Source organism: Nicotiana attenuata, unplaced genomic scaffold (assembly GCF_001879085.1).
Source record: "Nicotiana attenuata strain UT unplaced genomic scaffold, NIATTr2, whole genome shotgun sequence".
NCBI classification, from domain to species: domain Eukaryota; kingdom Viridiplantae; phylum Streptophyta; class Magnoliopsida; order Solanales; family Solanaceae; genus Nicotiana; species Nicotiana attenuata.
Window position 1 is genome coordinate 215115 of NW_017670813.1, and position 20569 is coordinate 235683.

The following is a 20569-nucleotide window of genomic DNA, read 5'->3' on the forward strand; positions in this document are numbered from 1 at the left end:
TGAGATATTTAGAACATACCCAGGGCTTTGCTTCGCACTGCAGTAAATATCCTGCAGTGATTGAGGGATACTGTGATGCAAATTGGATCACTGGCTCAGCTGATTCGAAGTCCACAAGTGGATATGTATTCACTATTGTTGGAGGAGCGGTATCTTGGAAGTCATCCAAACAAACTTGTATTGACCGCTCTACAATGGAGGCTGAATTCATAACCTTAGATAAAGCCAGTGAAGAAGCTGAATGACTCCGAAATTTCTTGGAAGACATTCAATTTTGGCCCAAACCGCTGGCACCAATATGCATACATTGTGATAGTCAAGCGGCGATTGGAAGGGCTGGGCGCGTTATGTATAACGGTAAATCTCGTCGTATACGAAGAAGACATAAAACTGTTAGGCAATTACTCTCTAGAGGAATTATCACGATTGACTATGTAAAGTCAAGTGATAATGTGTCGGATACGATACAAAAGGCCTAACTAGAGAGGTAGTTGATAAATCATCAAGGGGAATGGGACTATGGCCGAGAACAAGTCATTGTGACGTTAACTCTACCTAGAAGACTGGAGATCCCAAGATCTAGGTTTAAGAAGATCAAACAAAGTCATTAATGACGGTTCAACATTGTTAACTAAACTTTTGGTCCATTCTCGTGATGAGACAATGTTCAGTACCAAGGATAAAGCATTAAGGCTTTTTAATGATTTCTAAATTTGATACGGGGTATATCAAATAGTATATCCACGGGATGACACGTTTAGGAATCACCTATGTAAGTGTGAAGTGTTAGCCGCTTCAAGGAGAATTTTGTAAGGCCAGTTCTCTACGCACTTATGAAATTAGGCGGTGTTCATGGCTGAAAACAANAACCAAAGGCGGTTAAGGGTTGGTTGTGCGACTTATGGTTGTCTGGGTATACACCAAAATTCGACGGTTCAAAGATATCAAATCTACCGATTGACCGAGTATATCCGACATAAGTTCACGACGGAAAGTACAAAGGGAAACCTACTTATCCAGATGCAATTAATCCTTGCTTGCGAATCACATTCTTTCATGCATATTTCCGTGATATAGCCATTCCCCATTCATGTGGGGGATTGTTGGGTTTTTAAGCATTAATATGGCTTAAAAGAGGGTGAATGGAAAATGGAGGGAAATGAAATTTTAAGTTCCCCCTTGACAAAGGGACATTGTCCCATATTAGAAGAGCAAGAGGTTTTTGATGGGTATATAAGCAATTGCTCGTCTTCTAGCTCTTAAAGAGTTGAGAAGAAGGCAAGCCTCGCGCCGTCGTCGTCGTCGCTCGCTCGACTTCGGCTTCAGATTCGGTCAAATGATCGATTGATTGATTAACTTTTTGGACTAAATTTATTTGTTAATAATAAATATTAGCAGAAATATTATTAAATATTCGTTTTAATAATAGAATATTAATATTAATATTAAATCCAACGGAATATTAAACATTTTTTCGATATCCATTTTTAGTTTTTCGGTTGTGTAACTGAAAATTAACCTCCCTCTTCAATTCAACGTTTATTATTGCGTAAATTAGCCGTTTTATGTTATGGTATTTATGCTATGACCGTTTTGCATAAACGGCCGTTTTGTAGAGTTGCACCTCTTCGGTTTTCAGCCCAACATTGACTATAAATACAAGTCCATTCTCTCAGATTTTCCATACGATTTTCTGAGTTCTCCTCCTTTCTTCTGCATACTTTTAACTTCAAAGAAAGCAACAATAAGTGTGATTTGCTACCGAACTTTGTGTTCGCTGAAACACTGTGGTTTGAAGTACCACTACACCAGTGTGTAATTCGTTCTATCGTGGGAGGAAATAATCCATAACCTTGGGTACTAGGAGGAGATTAATTTCCTTAAGGAAACACCGATTCAGTGAGCTCGGATTAACTTTTGTTTGGTTTACATTTTCTGTTTATATATTATTCTATCTTTTCCAGAATTAGTTTACAAATAGAGTTTACTAACATAAACACTCCATACATGTAAGTGTTTACCCTATGATGTCTACTTCATGTCTAGTGGCAGTATAGGGATGTTCATAAAAACCCAAAAAATCGAACCAAACCAAACCCACCAAAAAAATCAATACTTTTTTTGATTTGGTTCGATTTTGAATTTAAAAATCGATCAAATTTGGTTTGGTTTTGGTTTTAATAAAAAAAATAAAAAAATTGAATCAAACCGGCTATAGAAGTACCTATTTAAAATTTATTATTACACCAATGTACATTCTAAAATTTTATGGTACATTGCACTTTTAGCCTAGTTCTTTGCTATTATAATAATCTAGTTCATTTTCTTTACATTTTATTTGATTGGTAATTTTCTTTTGCTAAGTACAATAATCTATTTCATGATAAAAATAATATTTTTTTGATTGAGTCTTTAAATTATCCATCACTATTTGATTCAGTTATCATCAATATATCTTGGAAAATGATAGATTTCTCAAAGAACAAATAGTTTGATAGCGTCATGTTGAAAATATAGTCGAAGGAATATGCATTTGGTAGTGTATGTCTCATATTTAAGGAAAAACCGATAGATAAACGAAAAAACTGAAAATCCGACATAAACAAATTGATAAAAAACCAACTTAATTGATTTGATTTGGTTCCAATAATTAAAAAATAAACTTACTTAATTTGATTTATTTTTAAAGAAAAATCAACCCAAACCGAACCATAAACCCCTACGTGTCACGTTATCTCATAGTAATTTTATTCATTGTTTGAATTTTTAAACAGAGTAATTATGCGTCAATTTGTTGGGACTTGGGACTGATTATGGGAATTCTTTAAATATACACGAAATATAAAATTACAATAAAATAAGGTGAAAAAAGGACCCTCCCATAACTGATGGAATTTGTCCTGTGGCGGGAGCCTTTATAATAGTAGGAAATACTCATTTCTTTCTTTGTAAATATCAGATTAACAAAATCTGGCTTCAACATTGTTGACGTTCTGCTTTTATTCCCCACTGCGGGGTTCTGCCATTGTCGAAAGAGTTTCTGGATTCTTCTTCGAGAACACGTAAACCAATTCCTCCAATACATACATATAAAGAGAAAACGCTCGTAGGTGCTAGAAGATTGAGCGTTAGAGAGAGAGATGGGGAACCACAAAGTGAAGTGGACGTCGGAGGAAGAAGGAGCCCTAAAAGCTGGTGTGGCAAAGCACGGAACCGGAAGGTGGAAGAACATTCTCAGGGATCCTGAATTCGCGCGCTTTTTGACTAATCGCTCCAACATCGACCTCAAGGTTTCTCGTTATTTTTTTTGTGTGTGTATATTCATTTGTTTGTGTGTGTTGTATTCTTTTACTTTTGTTTTGGGTTGATACTTGAAAGTTGAAATTTAGGATTAGGGTTAATGTGTTTCCCTTGATGTTACAATGTGTGTTGTTTTGTCGTAGTGATTTTGCCTCGTGTTATTTTGGAATATCCAGCATCAGTATAGTATTGTTCATATGTCATGAGGCTGCTTCTAACTGTTGTGGTTTCTGGTCTATTGTATCATAAATGTTGGGCATTGCAACTCCTTTATTTGTATCAACGAGTTAAATATTGCTATATTCATTTTGTAGCAATGAAAAGATATGGTTGCTACATGTGCGAGGACTTGAAGTAGAGTTATCAGCCAACTTCCTCTTTGATGGTGCTAATTGCTATACTGCTATACACCACTCTTTGTAGGATATTAAGAGAATGTAGATTATGATGGCCCTTCTAGGGGTTATTCAGGTGGAAAATGCTAGTGTAAAACTAGATTATGGTTTGTTTTCTTTATCTGCTTTACCATCCTGATTGTGTGCTCATATGACAACCATTCTGATAGGTGACAGAGTTGCATGTTATTGACCATGCTGCTTTACACTTCAGTATAGCTAATTATATCCCTTTGCTCTCCTGGTTTATCCCATTGATATTTGTTTGATAATACATCCGTAATATTTTTCGTTGAAAACATCACCTTCATGTGTTGTCTTTGTCACACTTAATTAAAAAATTGTCTTTCTCATCTTTCCACTCTTCAAAATCTTAAAAATACTACATACTCATAGGAAACTTGCTGAAGTTGGTATACAATTATGTGGAATGCTGAGTGGCAATCTAAATTTGAGGTAAAAAGCAAACACTTTCAGGTAATTTCCAGATATGGCTGGACCACTATCACGAGTTAACTTCTGGATAAATGACCTCTCCCATTCCCAAAGATTAAGTTCTTCCTTTCCACATAACATTCATTCTGGATATGTATGTGTATACTTTTTGTTCTCAATTTTCATAAAATTCCTTGTGCTTTGGTTTTTCCCTGGCTGTTCCTTGGCTGTGTGTTTTCCCTTCACATTATAGGTCTTTTAGGTCCTTCTCAAATCATCTGGCAATTGGGACCTGAGGTGGAACAGTCTCCTTTTTCCCATCTGCTTAATATCTCTATTGTGGCCGTGGGAACATAGTGTCTTTATTGACTTAACCTCTAAGGATACCAAATACAGCCGGATGAAGTATCATTTCCTGTGTTGTCCCTGAAATGAGATGGCTTAAGATTGCAATGAAAGACTAGGTTTGCTGCGAAAATGTCATTTCACCTTCCTTTCCCTTTGATGCTTAATATATTTGGCTTTCATTGATAGTGACCTGATTTGCCTTTTCATAGGGGAAGGACAGAGTATGGAGTATAACTGTGGAGTGGGATCTATGTTATATTCTTCCTTTATTGCAAAAAAGACTTTCATTTGTCTCTTTTGTTTGTTTCAAAATCATGTTAACTTCCCTCATGATGAAATATTTTTCAATCTTAAAAGTCATATGGGCCGGTCTTTAACCTAATTAACTCAACCTGAAGAAGTTACCTTTAAGTCTAGTTTGGCCCACCTTTCCTTAAACCAACATATAATTATAATACCCATATGGAGTCAAGGTAACAACTTGTGGATAGAGGAAAATTTATCAAAGATGGAACATTATTTATGCTGGTGCTTATGCCCAAACTTAACCTCTTTAACATACTTATCAAAATTTTGTTTGGACAATGTCCATTTAGGTAAAAAACTATACTAGAAGTGTTTATTGCTACAAAAAAGAGTGTATTGTTTCTTCCAATCACTAAGACAAGTGCAACATCCTTAATCTAACTGGATTTTCCAGTTGTGAAGGAACTTGATCAGAAAAAGGTGGGACTCTAGTTATAAGATATGCAGTGAAACCTTTGCTCCTGGAGCTAAGATCTCAGTCTCTTTGTGGAATTTCTGCTTCTGCAATTTCTGTTGTATTGCAAATGTGGCAGTCTCTCATCCAGAAGAGGATTTTAGCAAGTTTTCAGACTCAACATGATAGTCATTGCACTTTCTTTGGTCTCTATGAATAGGATAAATGGCGAAATATGGGTTTTAGCACTGCTGCGCAAGGCTCTAAAGATAAATCTAGATTTTCTCGTGCAAGACCAAAGACAATAAGTGCACTTGTACCTTCTACTGTTCAAACTCCTTTGGCTATTACTTCAGCGCCCGAGAATGACGCCATGGATGGTTCTCCCGAAAGCCCACAAGGAAGCAAGAATGCTCCGAAGTAGGTGACTCCTTTTAGCTTCTTGTATTACTTGTACGCTTGGCAGCTATATTGTTGAACTTTTCAAGACTTAGTATTTGTTGTATGCATTTATACTTCTTCAAAAGTTCTGTCAGGAAATAACTTTTGTTAAAACTTGCTTGTTAGTATCATTTCCTTCTTCTCGCTGGCTGAAAGGGGAGCAAGAAACTAGTTATAATTTCGTGCGAAGGAAATTTCTCCTGCACTCCCCACTAGCCTCGCCTCTTCCTGCCCCACCTCCTGCAGAAAAAGGAGAGAAGGAGAGGGAATAATCTAAGGAAATAGGAAAACTACAAAAGTGTCTGAAAGCAAAGAGGAAAACTACATAAGTGTATTTGTGATGGTAGATACAAAAGAATGTAGCCGAATATAGGCCAAAAAAATAGAAATAGCATTTCTTGCATGACAGTACTGGTTGGTCTTTCACTATCTAGAAGTTAAAGTTGTTTCAATAGGATCTTTTGTATAGCAGTTGGCTTTCTGCATTAACAAAAAACCCAGTGTGATACCACAAGTGGGGTCGGAGAGGTAGTGTGTATGCAGCCTTACCCCTACCTTGTGAAGGTAGAGAGACGACTTCCAATAGACCCTCGGAAGTTTGCTTTCTGCATTCGTTTCTTATATTTGAAAATCGTAGATGTCTGGATCTTTTCTTTTGGGTTATATCTTTGGTTTGTTGAAGTTTATCACTATCCTTCCTGAGCCAAGGGTCAACTGGAAACAGCCTCTCTGCCTTTTTAAAGGCAGGGGTAAGGTGTGCCTACACTCTACCCTCCCTAGACCCCACTTATGAGACTACACTGGGTTTGTTGCGGTGTTGATGAAGTTTATCGTTAGATTATGACACACTTGTCCATTTTGATGTGGTCATAACATAGGTTATAATTTTTCTTTTTTCTTCCTTTAAATTCTATACAACATAAGGTTAAAACCACAATGTGGAAATATGGAAAAGCAAATATTTATTACTAAAGTAAATATGAGATTATTGCATGTTCCATATTGAGGTCGAGAAAGTATATATTGCTCGTGTTGGGCTTGGGAAGAATGGCTATAGTTAATTTTTAAGGATTGTGGGTACTGGGCACCTTGAGTTTTCTCAATGAGATCCTGTCGGGGTCTACATTTATATTTGAACTTAAAAATGCTTAGGATATGTATCTTCTCAGCCTGCTTTTACCTCCACTACTGACCCATCCTTAGACCTGTTGTAGAAATTCATACTAAATTATGCGAGTTTAGTGGCTTTCATCATCATATGTTCATGTCTCTGTCATACTTCTAGGTATAATGATATGATTTTTGAAGCATTATCATCCATGAAGTGTTCAAATGGATGTGATCTTGGTGCCATTGTGGGATTTATTGAGGTGAGCTCAATCAGCTTATAGTTATTGCATTAAACTTCCATGGGAAAGTCATGCTTATTTGGCTTCATGATCTTCATGTTGACATGTTTGGTTTTGCTTCTTCTGCCTTTCCAGTTGACATCTTAATGAATTTTACATGAATTCAGACTTAAAGAAGTCACTTGAACTAGACATGGCGTGTTGGGCTGCATGAATTGCTCTAGCTTCATAAGCATCAACTTTTATCTCTTTGTTAGCTTCTTGGTGCAAACTGGTCTCTGTACTGATGTAGATGCCATGTTAGATACAATTGGGACATGAACAATATGTAACTATGTCTTGAACTTTTGATGCACTAGTTCAGTGATGCGGAGGCAATTTCCTTCAGCAAACAATATGTTTGTTTAATGTACCGATGACTCTTAGGTTCTAGATTTGCCCTAGTTTTTTCCACGATAACAAGGCAATGCAAGGCAACATGTTTATCTAGTACTCCTTGTTAATAGACATATTTTTATTTGACACTCATGGTTATCTTCCAAAGGTTTATGACAATTCATGGGAAGCTTCCCACCATTTTCAGTTTCCTGTGGGATTTGTGCTTGGCCAGCCGTTAAGGTTCTCATCCTCTATTTAGAAAACATTGAAATATGCAATTCAAGTTAACCTTTTTCTTTTTTTCAGCCTCTTTTCCCTTTGCTGAGAATGTTTTAAATTCTAAACTTCATTATAGATCTCATAGGGCAAATATATGAGGAGAAAATGACTTCATTCACTCCTGGAGTGTGGTTTATTTTCCAAAAATTGAAAATAGGGAGTTGAATTTAAGGATATTTTAAAATGTCTTGAGGTGTGTTTTGCAGTAACATGATTTTGGGCATACAAATACTTTAACCTGTCTTTAATCTGTGAGCCTATGCTACCATGCATACGAACGGTTGAGGTATGGAGTAACAACCTGGGGATACCAGGTTTGAATTACAGCTACGGAATTTGGTGTGGCTGCGAGGCCACTTCCATGTTTGGCTAGTAAGAGTACCATGGCAACTTTGCTTGTGGGGCTGGACAGACGGCTGGAGACCACTGATAACTAAAGAAAAAGAGGCTTCGGTGTAATACAGACACACATTTGTTGTATAAATTTAATGCTGAATCCAAATAGAGTAAGTGATGCCCTTTTTGCTTAGATTTTTGATCTGTTGATAGATCCAACTGCTGCATGTGATCCATTGTGTTTGGCTTTTAAAAAAATGAACTAAAAAAAGTGTTGTATGATCTTCTGGTAACGTTTTTGTTATAATTCCTTTTTGACTACTCATTGCATTTATACTTGACAAAGGAAGTTGACTCTATCCCTCTCTATTCTTTGATCTTCAACTTTTTAGTGATACTTCCGTTTTGACTAATTGAATTTATACTTATTAAAGGATGTTGACTCTATTCTGCTCTTTATTGCAGCAACGACATGAAGTACCACAAAATTTTAGAAGGTTATTAAGTTCCAAGCTGAGAAGACTTGTTTTAAAAGGAAAACTCGAAAGGGTAAATAATTTTGCATCCCTTAGTAAGCTTCTTGGTGCATTTTCTTGACTGCAACACTAATCTACTTCATTATTTACTACGTATCTCATGTTGATGAATGATTCTACTTGTTTTACTATTCAATTTGAGGAATTTGGACAGCTGTGGTTCAATTGATGCATTCTATGCTGTAACGAATTAAGATATTAGGCCAAGTTTCTATTACTATAGTTTGACCCCGCCTTAGTCCTATCATTCCAGTTTGACACCACTTGCCCTTTATATAGTGTAAGTTAAGCATTGTAAAGAGTAGCTGATGAATGAACCTAATTTTCTTGTCTGTTGTTCTTCCTTTTTTCCCACTTTTTTTTTTCTTTCTCAGCTCTTCTCGGTTTACTCTTCAAATGCACTGTTGCTTTGAGCTCACTCCAGCTCATTTGCACACATGCTCCGAGAGTCTGACTGCTTCTTGAAATTGCTTTATTATTGTCTTATCTGGGAGAAACTTCACCAATTCTTCATCAGCTCATATTTTATTCACTTAAGTGTCATTGCACTTAGCTTTAACTCAGAAGTCATTGGGTTAATTAAGCCTGATATTGCAGCCTTCAGAAAAAAATGAAGGTCCATGTTCTTTCAAAGTTCCAACTTGCAAAGTAATTGCAGATCAGCCTTCAATCGGAATTGTGCTCTTTGAATTACACGGAGTGATGGCATCTTATGTTCAGTTCTTTGCGACAGAAAACAAAGATTAAGGGAAACATAACTATTTTCACACAACCTTGTCTTGGCTCGTTATCTGCAACTGTGCCATTAATCATCACTTTCACTTCCAAGCCACTAGAATTTTTGGCAAACCTGCAACCCCACCCCCATCCACCCCAAAAGGGGGAGGGGGGTGGATGGTAGTATTCACACACGGGAAATTCAGGAAAACCTTGCTTTCCCACATTCTTGAAGTGAAGTTTTAGCATTTTTCTCTCTATTTGATGAAATGCAGGTCCAGAATTGCTATAAAATTAAGGATGCAACATTAGAAACCAAAATAACTACTCCAAAACAAAAAGATGTCTTGCCAAGGCCAGCCCCAAATTCAGCTGTAAAAGTGTCATGTGAAACAATGGAAGAAGCTGTTGGGATTGCTGCTTACAAGATAGCTGATGCAGAAGAGAGGTCTTTTTTGGCAGCTGAAGCAGTTAATAATGCAGAAAGGTTGTCAAAAATGGCTGAGGATGCTGAGTCAATGTTTCAACTCTTCAAAGAGATCTATGAACAATGTAAGTGTCTGGTTGTTACCTTATGCGCTAAATCTGTATGTATGACTGAGGTTTTTGACAGTTCAATATGTAAATGCAGCCGTCAGCAGACCTTTGGGTTGGAGTTACTAATTGATGATTTGCTTCTTTTCTTCTTTTCTTCTTGGTGTTGTTTCCAGGTTCACGAGGTCAAATTGTTCTCTTGGCTTGATCAGTCAGAGCAACGGATTGTATATACAGCTCATTGAGATGAGACGATTTTCATTTTCTGATAGCAGTGGGTTCCCAGGATGCCAGAACCAACTTATTTTTTTATTTGTAGTAGTATACTTGAGAAAAACGGTGGCCACACCTGAAGCTTCAGACGTAGGGCCGTGCATAATTTGGTAAATACCGAATTACCATACCGAAATCGAAAATTTGGTATTTGGTATTCGATATTTTGGTATTTGGTTTAAGTTTTAAAAAATATTGGTACTAGGTATGGTATTTGGTATTTTAAAATGAAATACCGAAATACCGAAATATATATTATATTGCACAATACACGTATTATTAGTTATAACATAAATATAAAAATCTAAAATTTTACTTTCCTTTATTCTTTAAGTTCATCAATTAACTCTAAGCAAGTAAAAAGGCATTTCTAATGATCAAATTTATTTTTTTATGTACAGTTCTCTCTCTCTCTCTCTCTCTCTCTCTAAGTTGGTATTTGCTCGTTTTGGACAAAATTTTTGTCAACAATGTTTTTAGTTTTGTACTTTTGAGTACGTTAATTTGGAATATTATAGTCTATGACTTTATGCACTAGTTAGTATTCGAACAGAATAAACCGAAGTTATCATACCGAATAAACCGAAACCGAAAGGAGAAAAACCGAAACATACCGAATTTAATTAGGTACGGTATTGGTATTTTAAGAAATCGAATACCAAAATACTGTACCGAAATGTCTAAATACCGTAACGACCGATGAACCCCTATTTAGACGTCACGGTCATTAATATATGGTGTATCCTACCCATCTAAGTTCTGTTGTACAGGCTATACCGCTATAGGTTACAATTACATTTAAGTTTTGCTTATTTCTGTTCATAGATTTTGCTAATGAATTTTTCCTGTCTTTTTAAGCGGAGAGAAGACAATTTGGATGAAGGAGTTAATTTTTAGGGGTATAGGTAATCAGCGAGCTTCTTGGGGGTATCTGTTTGTTTTCCAACTACTCGGCATGCTAGTGTTTCAACTAGTTTCTATTATGGTTACCTTTGTGCATCTGGCTAATTGGCTATGTTGACTATAGATTTGTTCTGATGCACAGCATGTATTAATTTAGCTCTTGAGTTTACCTCTTAGATCAGATGTGCGAAGGCCAGCAGCATGCCAACGTGCTCTCTATTGACGTTAGTTTTAATTCTATTCTGTGTCGAACTTGGATAGGTAGAAAATAGGAATGAAAAACTCTTTAGTTTTGTCCCTGAATTTCGCGCATAACGGGAGCTTAGTGTACTTGGTTGGCCTTATTATACAATTCTCTAGAGGCTCAATCGTTAAAGTCCTCTACTTCTCCGGTCATTTGCGTAAATCGGCTATATATTTCTTGCCACGGAATGCCAGTTTCAGTTATGCAAGTAACTACAAAAAGGAAAAGGAGATTTGCTATTTCTTCGCGGGGGGTGGAGGTGGAGGTGGGGATGGGTGGGTGTAGAGAAAAAGTAAAAGAGCGTGGGGTCCAGCCCCATGTTTTAAGGAAGATGTTTCTTCCTTTGGTAAATTGTCAAAGTTTGCAGATATGGCCAACCGGCCAAATATCTTTCACAGTTTAAATATTGAAATTTTTGTGTTTGCTTGAGTCACTGCTTACATCTGCAAGCCCATCTTTTCCCTATAAATAGGGAAGCATTTCATCAGTTGCATATACACCAAAAATCTTAGACAATACTTCTGAGTGAGAGAGAGAGAGCAAGGTATTCTATAGACTATAAGAAAATAGTCTCTAAAGAAAAATAGAGTGTGAGAGATATTGTAGTGAAGTGAAAAAAAGAAAGCAAAATAGTGTTTTTTTCTTTTGAGGGTGTAGTGGTCTTAGGAGTATTTGTACTCGTTACTACACAGTGTAAAATTCCTTGCTATAGTGATATCGGTTGCTCTTCTTGGCTGTGGTTTTTCCCTTATTCAGAAGGGTTTCCATGTAAAATCTTGGTGTCATTATTGCTGCACTTTTATTCTTGTTGATTTAACCATAACTTAGTGTTCCACGTTTATCACTAATATCGTGAATATTATTTTTGCGGGTCTATTTTTTTCCCAACAAGTGGTATCAGAGCCAAGGTTCTGTTTGAGTATGCTCTGTGGTTGCAACACAGTCTGAACTTCTACATCAGAAAAGAATTACTTTGGTCTCATAATAAATAATATTTGTATTTGTGATAAACGATGGAAGCCAACACTAGTAGAATGGTTACTTTGAGTGGCAAAAATTATGCCATTTGGAAGGGCAAAATGAAAGATTTGCTCTATGTCAAGAATTTTCATCAACCTATCTTCACCACTAAAAAGCCTAATAATAGATCAAATGAAGGGTGTAATTTGATACACAGGTAGGTTTGCGGCTTTATTGGACAGTGGGTTGACGCTAATGTTTTGAACCATATTTTTGGGGAGACACATGCTCGGACCCTATGGGAGCACCTTGAAAGTTTGTATGCTCGGAACAACTGGAAACAACAACATGTTTATGATAAAGCAGATGTTGGGTTTAAAATACCACGATGGTTCCGCGATGACAGATCATCTGAATAATTTTCAGGGGATCATGAACCAGTTATCTGCTATGGGCATTAAATTTGATGAAGAAATTCAAGGCTTGTTTCTACTTGGTTCCCTACCAGATTCTTGGGAAGTTCTTAGAACTTCATTATCAGATTCTACTTCGGATGGTGTGATCTCTACGGATCTTGCCAAGAGCAGCCTTTAAAATGAAGAGATGAGAAGAAAATCTCAGGGTTCCTCCTCATCAGATGTCTTGGTGACCGACTCTAGGGGGAGAAGCAAGAATCAGGGTTCTCAAAATAGAGAACATAATAGAAGCAAATCTAGAAGCAGACTTAACATATTGAGTGCTATCATTGCGGGAAGAAAGGGCACACAAAGAAGTTCTGCCGGATTTTGAAAAAGGAGAATAGAGACAAGGAAGAACAGAAAGAAGATGGCAATCGTGTGGCCACCATCACTACAGAAGATCTTATTACTGTCCTTGATGCGGATCTGATAAATATTGCTTGTGATGAGTCAACCTGGGTTGTGGACAATGGTGCCGCATCTCATGTGACATCAAGGAAGGAATTTTTCTCATCCTATACTCAAGGTGACTTTGGAACTTTGAGTATGGGTAATGAGACTGTATCTAGGGTGGCTGGTGTTGGAACGATTTGTTTGGAGACTAGTATTGGAACTAACTAGTTTTAAACAATGTAAAGCATGCACCTGATGTTCGTTTGCACTTGATCTCTGTTGGTGTTTTGGATGATGAGGAATATATCAGTACCAATGGTGCTGGAAAGTGGAAGCTCACTAAGGGTTCCATGATTGTGGCTCGTGGTGAAAAGCGTCGTGGTCTATACTGGACTACGGCCTCTACCTGTGTTGATATGGTGAATGCCGTTGAGAGCAATAGTTCTTCAACGTTATGGCATAAGAGGCTTAGCCACATTAGCGAGAAAGGACTAAATGTTCTGGCCAAGAAGAAATTGTTGTCAAATTTCGAAAGTGCAAAATTAGAAAAATGTGAGCACTGCTTGGCTGGAAAACAAAAAAGAGTTTCTTTCCAGTCTCATCCTCCTTCAAGAAAGACAGAGTTGCTTGAGTTGGTGCATTCAGATTTATGTGGTCCAATGAAGACAAGGACTTCGGGTGGTGCACTTTATTTTGCTACCTTTATTGATGATTGCTCAAGGAAACTTTGGGTCTATATCTTGAAGACTAAAGACCAAGTGTTGGGTGTCTTTAAGCAGTTTCAGGCTTCAGTTGAAAGAGAAATTGGAAAGAAGCTGAAGTGTATTCGTACTGATAACGGTGGTGAATATTGTGGACCGTTTGATGAATATTGCAAGCAACAGGGTATCAGACACCAGAAGACTCCTCCTAAGACTCCTCAGCTTAATGGTTTAGCAGAAAGGATGAACAGGACCTTGATGGAAAAAGTCAGATGTTTGCTTTCTGAAGCAAAGTTGCCGAATTCCTTTTGAGGTGAGGATTTGTTGACCGCCGCACATGTTATTAATTTATCCCCTGCGGTTGCTTTGCAAAGTGATGTTCCAAACAGAGTTTGGTATGGCAAGGATGTTTCCTATGACCACTTGAAAGTGTTTGGTTGCAAAGCTTTTGTACATGTGCCTAAAGATGAGAGGTCAAAATTAACTGCCAAGACAAGGCAGTGCATCTTCATTGGTTATGGCCTTGATGAGTTTGGTTACAGGCTATATGATCCAATTGAGAAGAAGGTCGTGGGAAGTCGTGATGTTATCTTCATGGAGGAAAAAATCATTGAAGATATTAACAAAGCGGAGAAGCTAAAATCTCCAAGTTCTGAAGGTTTAATTAATCTTGATCAAGTTCCTCATACAAATGCGGATGACGTTGGTGGGCTCAATGATGATGGTGATGCCCAGAACCATATTCCAGATTAGCATATTGATGATGATGGTGATAACAATGCTAATGTTGATGAGGCATATGCTCCTACTCACGATGCTGTCGACGAGTTAGATATTCCACTCAGGAGGTCTTCTAGACCACGTACTCCTTCCTCCCGTTATTCACCCAATGAGTATGCATTACTCACTGATGGGGGAGAACCTGAATGTTATGCGGAGGCCATAGAAGATGAGCACAAGGATAAATGGATTGAAGCCATGCAAGATGATATGAAATCTCTACATGAGAACCATACTTATGAGTTGGTGAAATTGCCTAAGGGCATGAGAGCTTTGAAGAACAAGTGGGTGTTCAAAGTTAAAGCTGAAGAACATAGTTTGAAGCCCAGATATAAAGCTAGATTGGTTGTCAAGGGATTTGGTCAAAGGAAAGGTATTGACTTTGACGAAATATTTTCTCCTGTTGAGAAAATGTCCTCCATTCGGACAGTTCTTGGTTTGACTGCTAGTCTTGATTTGGAAATTGAGCAGATGGATGTGAAGACTGCTTTTCTTCACGGTGACTTAGAAGAGGAGATTTATATGGAACAACCTGAGAGCTTCAAGGCAAAAGGTAAAGAAAATCTTGTATGCAAACTTAAGAAGAGTCTATATGGATTGAAGCAAGCTCCCAGACAGTGGTACAAGAAGTTTGAGTCTGTTATGGGGGAGCAAGGATACAAGAAGACTTCTTCAGATCATTGTGTGTTTGTACAAAGATTTTCTGATGATGGCTTTATCATCCTCTTGCTATATGTGGATGATATGATGATTGTGGGCAGGAATGCTTCCAAGATTGACGAGTTGAAGAAACAGTTGAATAAGTCTTTTGCAATGAAAGACTTGGGTCATGCTAAGCAGATTTTGGACATGAAAATTACCCGTTCGAGAAACGAAAGGAATCTTTACTTGTCACAGGAGAAGTACATAGAACGTGTAATGGAGCGCTTCAATATGGAGAGTGCTAAGTTGGTTCGCACACCCCTTCCTGGTCATCTGAAGTTGAGCAAGAAGATGTGTCCTACAACAACGGAGGAAAAAGAGAGAATCGCCAAGATTCCTTATTCCTCTGCCGTCGAAAGTTTGATATATGCAATGGTATGCACTCGACCAGATATTGCTCATGCAGTCGGTGTTGTTAGCAGATTTCTCGAAAATCCAGGAAAAGAGCATTGGGAAGCTGTAAAGTGGATACTCAGGTATCTAAGAGGAAGCTCACATGAATACTTATGTTTTGGAGGATCAAATCCAATTTTGAAGGGCTATACAGATTCTGATATGGCAGGTGACCTTAATAACAGAAAATCCACTACTGGATATTTGTTTACTTTTTTAGGGGGAGCTATATCATGGCAGTCGAAGTTGCAGAATTGTGTCGCACTGTCTACAACTGAAGCGGAGTATATTACGGCTACTAAAGCTGGCAAAGAGATGATATGGCTCAAGGGATTTCTTCAAGAACTTGGATTGCGACAGATGGAGTATGTTGTCTATTGCGACAGTCAGAGTGCAATAGACCCGAGAAAAAACTCCATATACCATGCGAGAACAAAACATATCGATGTCAGATATCATTGGATTCATGAGCAAGTGGAGAACGAATCACTTCAAGTCAAAAAGATTCACACCAGTGAAAATCCTGCAGATATGCTGACTAAGGTGGTACCGAGAGACAAGTTCGAATCGTGCAAAGAACTTGTAGGCATGCACTCAAACTAAGAAACCCGGTGTACCCTCCTTCAGGTGAATGGGTCTGGAGAGGGAGATTTGTGGGGTCCAGCCCCATGTTTTAAGGAAGATGTTTCTTCCTTTGGTAAATTGTCAAAGTTTGCAGATATGGCCAACCGGCGAAATATCTTTCACACTTTAAATATTGAATTTTTTGTGTTTGCTTGAGTCACTGCTTACATCTGCAAGCCCATCTTTTCACTATAAATAGGGAAGCATTTCATCAGTTGCATATACACCAAAAATCTCAGACAATACATCTGAGTGAGAGAGAGAGCAAGGTATTCCATAGACTATAAGAAAATAGTCTCTGAAGAAAAATAGAATGTGAGAGAAATTATAGTGAGGTGAAAAAAAAAGAAGCAAAAAAGTGTTTTTTTGCTTTTGAGGGTGTAGTGGTCTTAGGAGTATTTGTACTCGTTACTACACAGTGTAAAATTCCTTGCTATAGTGATATCAGTTGCTCTTCTTGGCTGTGGTTTTTCCCTTATTCAGAAGGGTTTCCACGTAAAATCTTGGTGTCACTATTGCTGCACTTTTATTCTTGCTGATTTACCCATCACTTATTGTTCCGCTTTTATCACTAATACCGTGTTTCCCAACAAAGAGAAAGCCCTTTAAAGATCATCTGGAAACACGTATCTTTATTATACGTCTGGTCAAAAATGAAATATTAGTAGAATGTAGCGGCAGCCTCCCGTTCGATGATTATATTGCATTCGATGAATATATTGCCTTCCTGGCCTTCTCCCAATATAATACGTGAAACAAGAGGCTTGTCATCTGTCCAAGCCTTGGTGGATGAGTTGTCCGGTACTTTTACTGGTGGAAAATGATAAGTATTATGCGAAACTAGTGAAGGCGTACGCAAATTGATCTGGATATCACAATGATTATTTAAAAATACCAAGAGACTTATGTCATATCTTAGAGCGTAAACGTAACAGGCCAAAGGGATTGTAAAAGTGCCCTCCCAATGGTAGAGGATTCAACTTTCAACTATGCGCTTCAAACGATATATTGCACGATATTAAAGCAAGCCAACAACTCAAGAATCTCAGCTAGACAAGTCTTATTCCTTTATTTTTCCCTTAAACCATCACTAAAACTGCCTGATGCAACAATCCAGAACCCATTTGACCTTTCGGGGTATAAATTAATCTAAGTATAAAATCACAGAAAATAAGCCCAATTAGAATCCTAAATATTTCTGAATGTGATAAAACTGCTTTATTAATGGCAACCACAATCAAGCAAATAACGGACTTAGGAAGGACGTCAAGAGATGACAGCTTACCAAGAAAAAGGAGTTGGAACTATATCTTATCCATAGTCACAAGGAAACAGGGAAGACCAGAAACTACAAAGTTCCATTGAGAGAGGGAGAGACAAATATTGAACAAAAGAGACTATTCAAAAGTTCTACATCCAAGCGTAATTTCAGCATTGGAGTCAAGCAAAATATAACAGAACTGAGGTAACTTTCCAGTAGAATTTAGTGCAAATTTCCAAAATGCTTCCCCCACAGTGACAAACAGTTTTTGCGACCTCCAATTACAAGAGTACAAGCCCAAGCTCTGACGCTCTCAAAACATGCTTTAGTCGATAGTTGTAGAGATAATAGTGGAGTTTCCCATCACCAGGGCCAAACTTCAGGTCCTTCAAAAAACTATCGTTCTGCATAACATCTAGGGCGTTGAAAACATCGAAATCCTTCTGCTTTGCCACAATAAGGGCATCATTCATCAACTGAATCAACGGAGTCTTTGTAGAGACATTGTAATATGAGTAAGCAGCCTTTAGAGTTGAATGATTCTGGTTACCAAGAATTGACGAAGGAAGAGTGTAAAAACTGCAGAAGTCGGTGATTTCATGAGTCTCGGGGCTTTCAACCAGATAACTGTCAATCACACCCTCCTTTGGCAGAAGCCAGTGTTCCACATCATTTTCATCAAAGTCAGGTGCAACCACAAACTGCTTCAAGTAATTCCTAAGCAATCGAGTAACTGCAGGAACATCATGGGGCTCCATCTTTCTGAACCCAGGTGTGACAGTCTGATCAGGTAACTTGTACAACTTTATTGTACGGCTCATTGTCATCCTTGCACCAAGCCTGGAAAACCCGACGTCAATTAGCTTCTTTGGATTCAAAGATCTATGCCAATATTGACAGGTTGATATAGGTGTTGGAAGTACCACCCCAGCTGTATAAGCAGCTTGCCAAATATTCTCCATATGAACCCTCCTTGTGACCTCCTTTATCATGACAGGAGCAAGTCTTTTTGATCTAAGCTTCTTATGAACACACAGAAAATTGATTTCTGCCATGGTCACAACTGTATCTCGAGCACGTATTCTTGCAGGTACCCCTGTAATAAAAGCAACCAACTTTTTTGAGGTCTTCACTCTGACTCCAATGTGCCAGCTCCTGTAGAAACCTGGAGGGCGAAGTGCCCATCGAAGAAATTCTTTCGAGTAATTGAACCTAAACATGTTCTCATCATCCTCAACGTAGTTGTTCGTTAGGAGAACATAGACCTCATTGCACATCTCCTCCGAGTCCATATCACAGGTGGTCCACTCATATGGACTTGGAAGGTTGTACGGTTCCTGCTTAACTTCTGATAAGGGAGTTGGAGGTTCAATAGGTCCTTCAGGCAAGCTTGCATCCCCAAGATCCTTAAACTGACCCACAGGTTGAGTCTCCCAAAACTTATGTCTCTTTGCGAGGGACAGAGATTCTTGGACCTGTCGAGCCAAGGAATCAATGGATACCTCATTGCCATTCGCTGGAGCTAAAGTATTATCAGAACTGGAGTTATGGTCCTCAGTTGCCTTAGTGTCGTCAGCCATTTCACCAGCTTCAGTATATTATTCTCTGCCATAACATCATAAATTAATAAGCCAGAGCAAAGGACTACATAAATAAGCAACAAACATACAGTATAGTGGTAGAGAGATCTTGAACATATAACTAAGCTTCAGGGGGATAAAATGGGTTGTGGCAGGTACTTTGACGGTAGTAGCTAACAGCTTTTATTTAGTGAAGACAAAGAAGGAACTCAAGATAGTTTTCATCAAAAGAAGGAACTCAAGATAGTTTGGATCAACGTACCCTGCTGCTATAATCTGGTCTATTCTGGAAAGAAAGGAATTGCAGGTTTGTTTGAAAGCAGTATCACCTCAGTGAGAGCCAAACGTTTAAATCATTTAGGTTTTTGGCGTAAAGTAGATTTAATAAATAACATAGAGGTTCTTCCCGAATTGTATCAGCTCCCTTAGTTTTTGAATATATGAATAGAATTGTAACACAGATTGTTTTTGCTGTACATAGTGCAACTGCTTCACGCCAAATGAGCAAAATTTATTTTCCTTAATACAAAATTTACTTGATTCCAAATGAGCAAAATTTAGTGCAGCTCAAGTAGGTAGCACACTAGCAGCCCTCAAGCATCTTATATTTGATGTAAAATGTTTAGAGCACATTGTCATTTATAAGAAAGACCTCCAATTAGATATACATATTATCTATCGTAATGTTCGCATATACATGGTATCCATCAGAATATCAAACTGATATGTGTATGTGTGTGTGTGTGTGTGTATGTATAACAACACGTGCAATATATCAGACCAAAATTGCTGCCTCCAAGGAATCATAGAGTAGAATAAGCTGCATTATAATTATTGACACACATGGTCAGCTGGTTTACCAGCTGAATTACTACGTTCCAAATCAAGCAACAATTTTTCACTATTGGATCACTTCATATTCACGATAACTGCCACTTGATTCCAAATTGAGCATACTGTGAGAATATATAAGAATACCATATCAAAGCACACGTAGATTTCCATAATATCTAAATCAAAATCAGCTAAATTTTCCCAAAATAAGAAAGAATATAAAGCATGATAGAATTAGGGAATCAAACCTTCGAAAAATTGTGAATTCTGGTCGATGACGGAGATCTAGGGTTTCAGAGCCTTTATTGAGGAACCTGCAGGCGTACCGGAGAAAGCAAAGAATATGAAAAGGTCGAAATTGGAAGCAACGAAGCTATGGACGGAATATGAAATGGTGGAGATTGGAGATGGGCCTTATTTATGGGCTTTGTTCCTCATTCTATTTGGGCTGCATGGGATCTTTACGCAAATAGCCGGTTATATTTATTGTTTACTATTTCCAGCTATATACATACATGGATTATACATTAATTATATATAGTTATACTCATATAATAAATAAATTATGCATATATTATACATCCACATGCTATTTTTGGTTTAAATAGTTAGGTGAGCGGCTATTTAGGTTAATTCTTCTTAATATAATACATTCAATTTTGGGCCGTTTTGTTCGGAAAAGTTAAAAGTTAAAAAACTAGCCGTTTCTCGACCT

General features: G+C 37.8%; 2 protein-coding genes across 2 annotated transcripts; one reads left to right on the plus strand and one right to left on the minus strand.

Annotated features, from left to right (window-relative positions):
* The first annotated feature begins 2929 nt into the window (after positions 1-2929).
* LOC109243580 (telomere repeat-binding factor 4-like) lies at positions 2930-10186 on the plus strand. The gene is made up of 6 exons (XM_019410526.1): positions 2930-3290; positions 5399-5598; positions 6905-6989; positions 8427-8510; positions 9490-9766; positions 9925-10186. Exons 1-6 carry the CDS (start codon positions 3141-3143, stop codon positions 9954-9956), a joined length of 828 nt encoding a protein of 275 aa, XP_019266071.1. The 5' UTR covers positions 2930-3140; the 3' UTR covers positions 9957-10186.
* Positions 10187-17453: 7267 nt separating this feature from the next.
* On the minus strand, positions 17454-20223 carry LOC109243581 (glycylpeptide N-tetradecanoyltransferase 1-like). The gene is made up of 2 exons (XM_019410527.1): positions 20103-20223; positions 17454-19045 (listed from the first exon to the last, which is right to left on the minus strand). The coding sequence occupies exon 2, from the start codon at positions 19018-19020 to the stop codon at positions 17722-17724; it is 1299 nt and encodes a 432-aa protein (XP_019266072.1). The 5' UTR covers positions 19021-19045; positions 20103-20223; the 3' UTR covers positions 17454-17721.
* Positions 20224-20569: the final 346 nt, after the last annotated feature.

Excerpts from the sequence above, each read along its gene's own strand:
- LOC109243580 (XM_019410526.1), top strand. The coding sequence starts at position 3,141 with ATGGGGAACCACAAAGTGAAGTGGACGTCGGAGGAAGAAGGAGCCCTA. Across the intron at positions 5,599-6,904 it reads GGAAGCAAGAATGCTCCGAA|GTATAATGATATGATTTTTG; the intron begins GTAGGTGACTCC and ends TCATACTTCTAG. Across the intron at positions 9,767-9,924 it reads CAAAGAGATCTATGAACAAT|GTTCACGAGGTCAAATTGTT; the intron begins GTAAGTGTCTGG and ends TGTTGTTTCCAG.
- LOC109243581 (XM_019410527.1), bottom strand. The coding sequence starts at position 19,020 with ATGGCTGACGACACTAAGGCAACTGAGGACCATAACTCCAGTTCTGAT.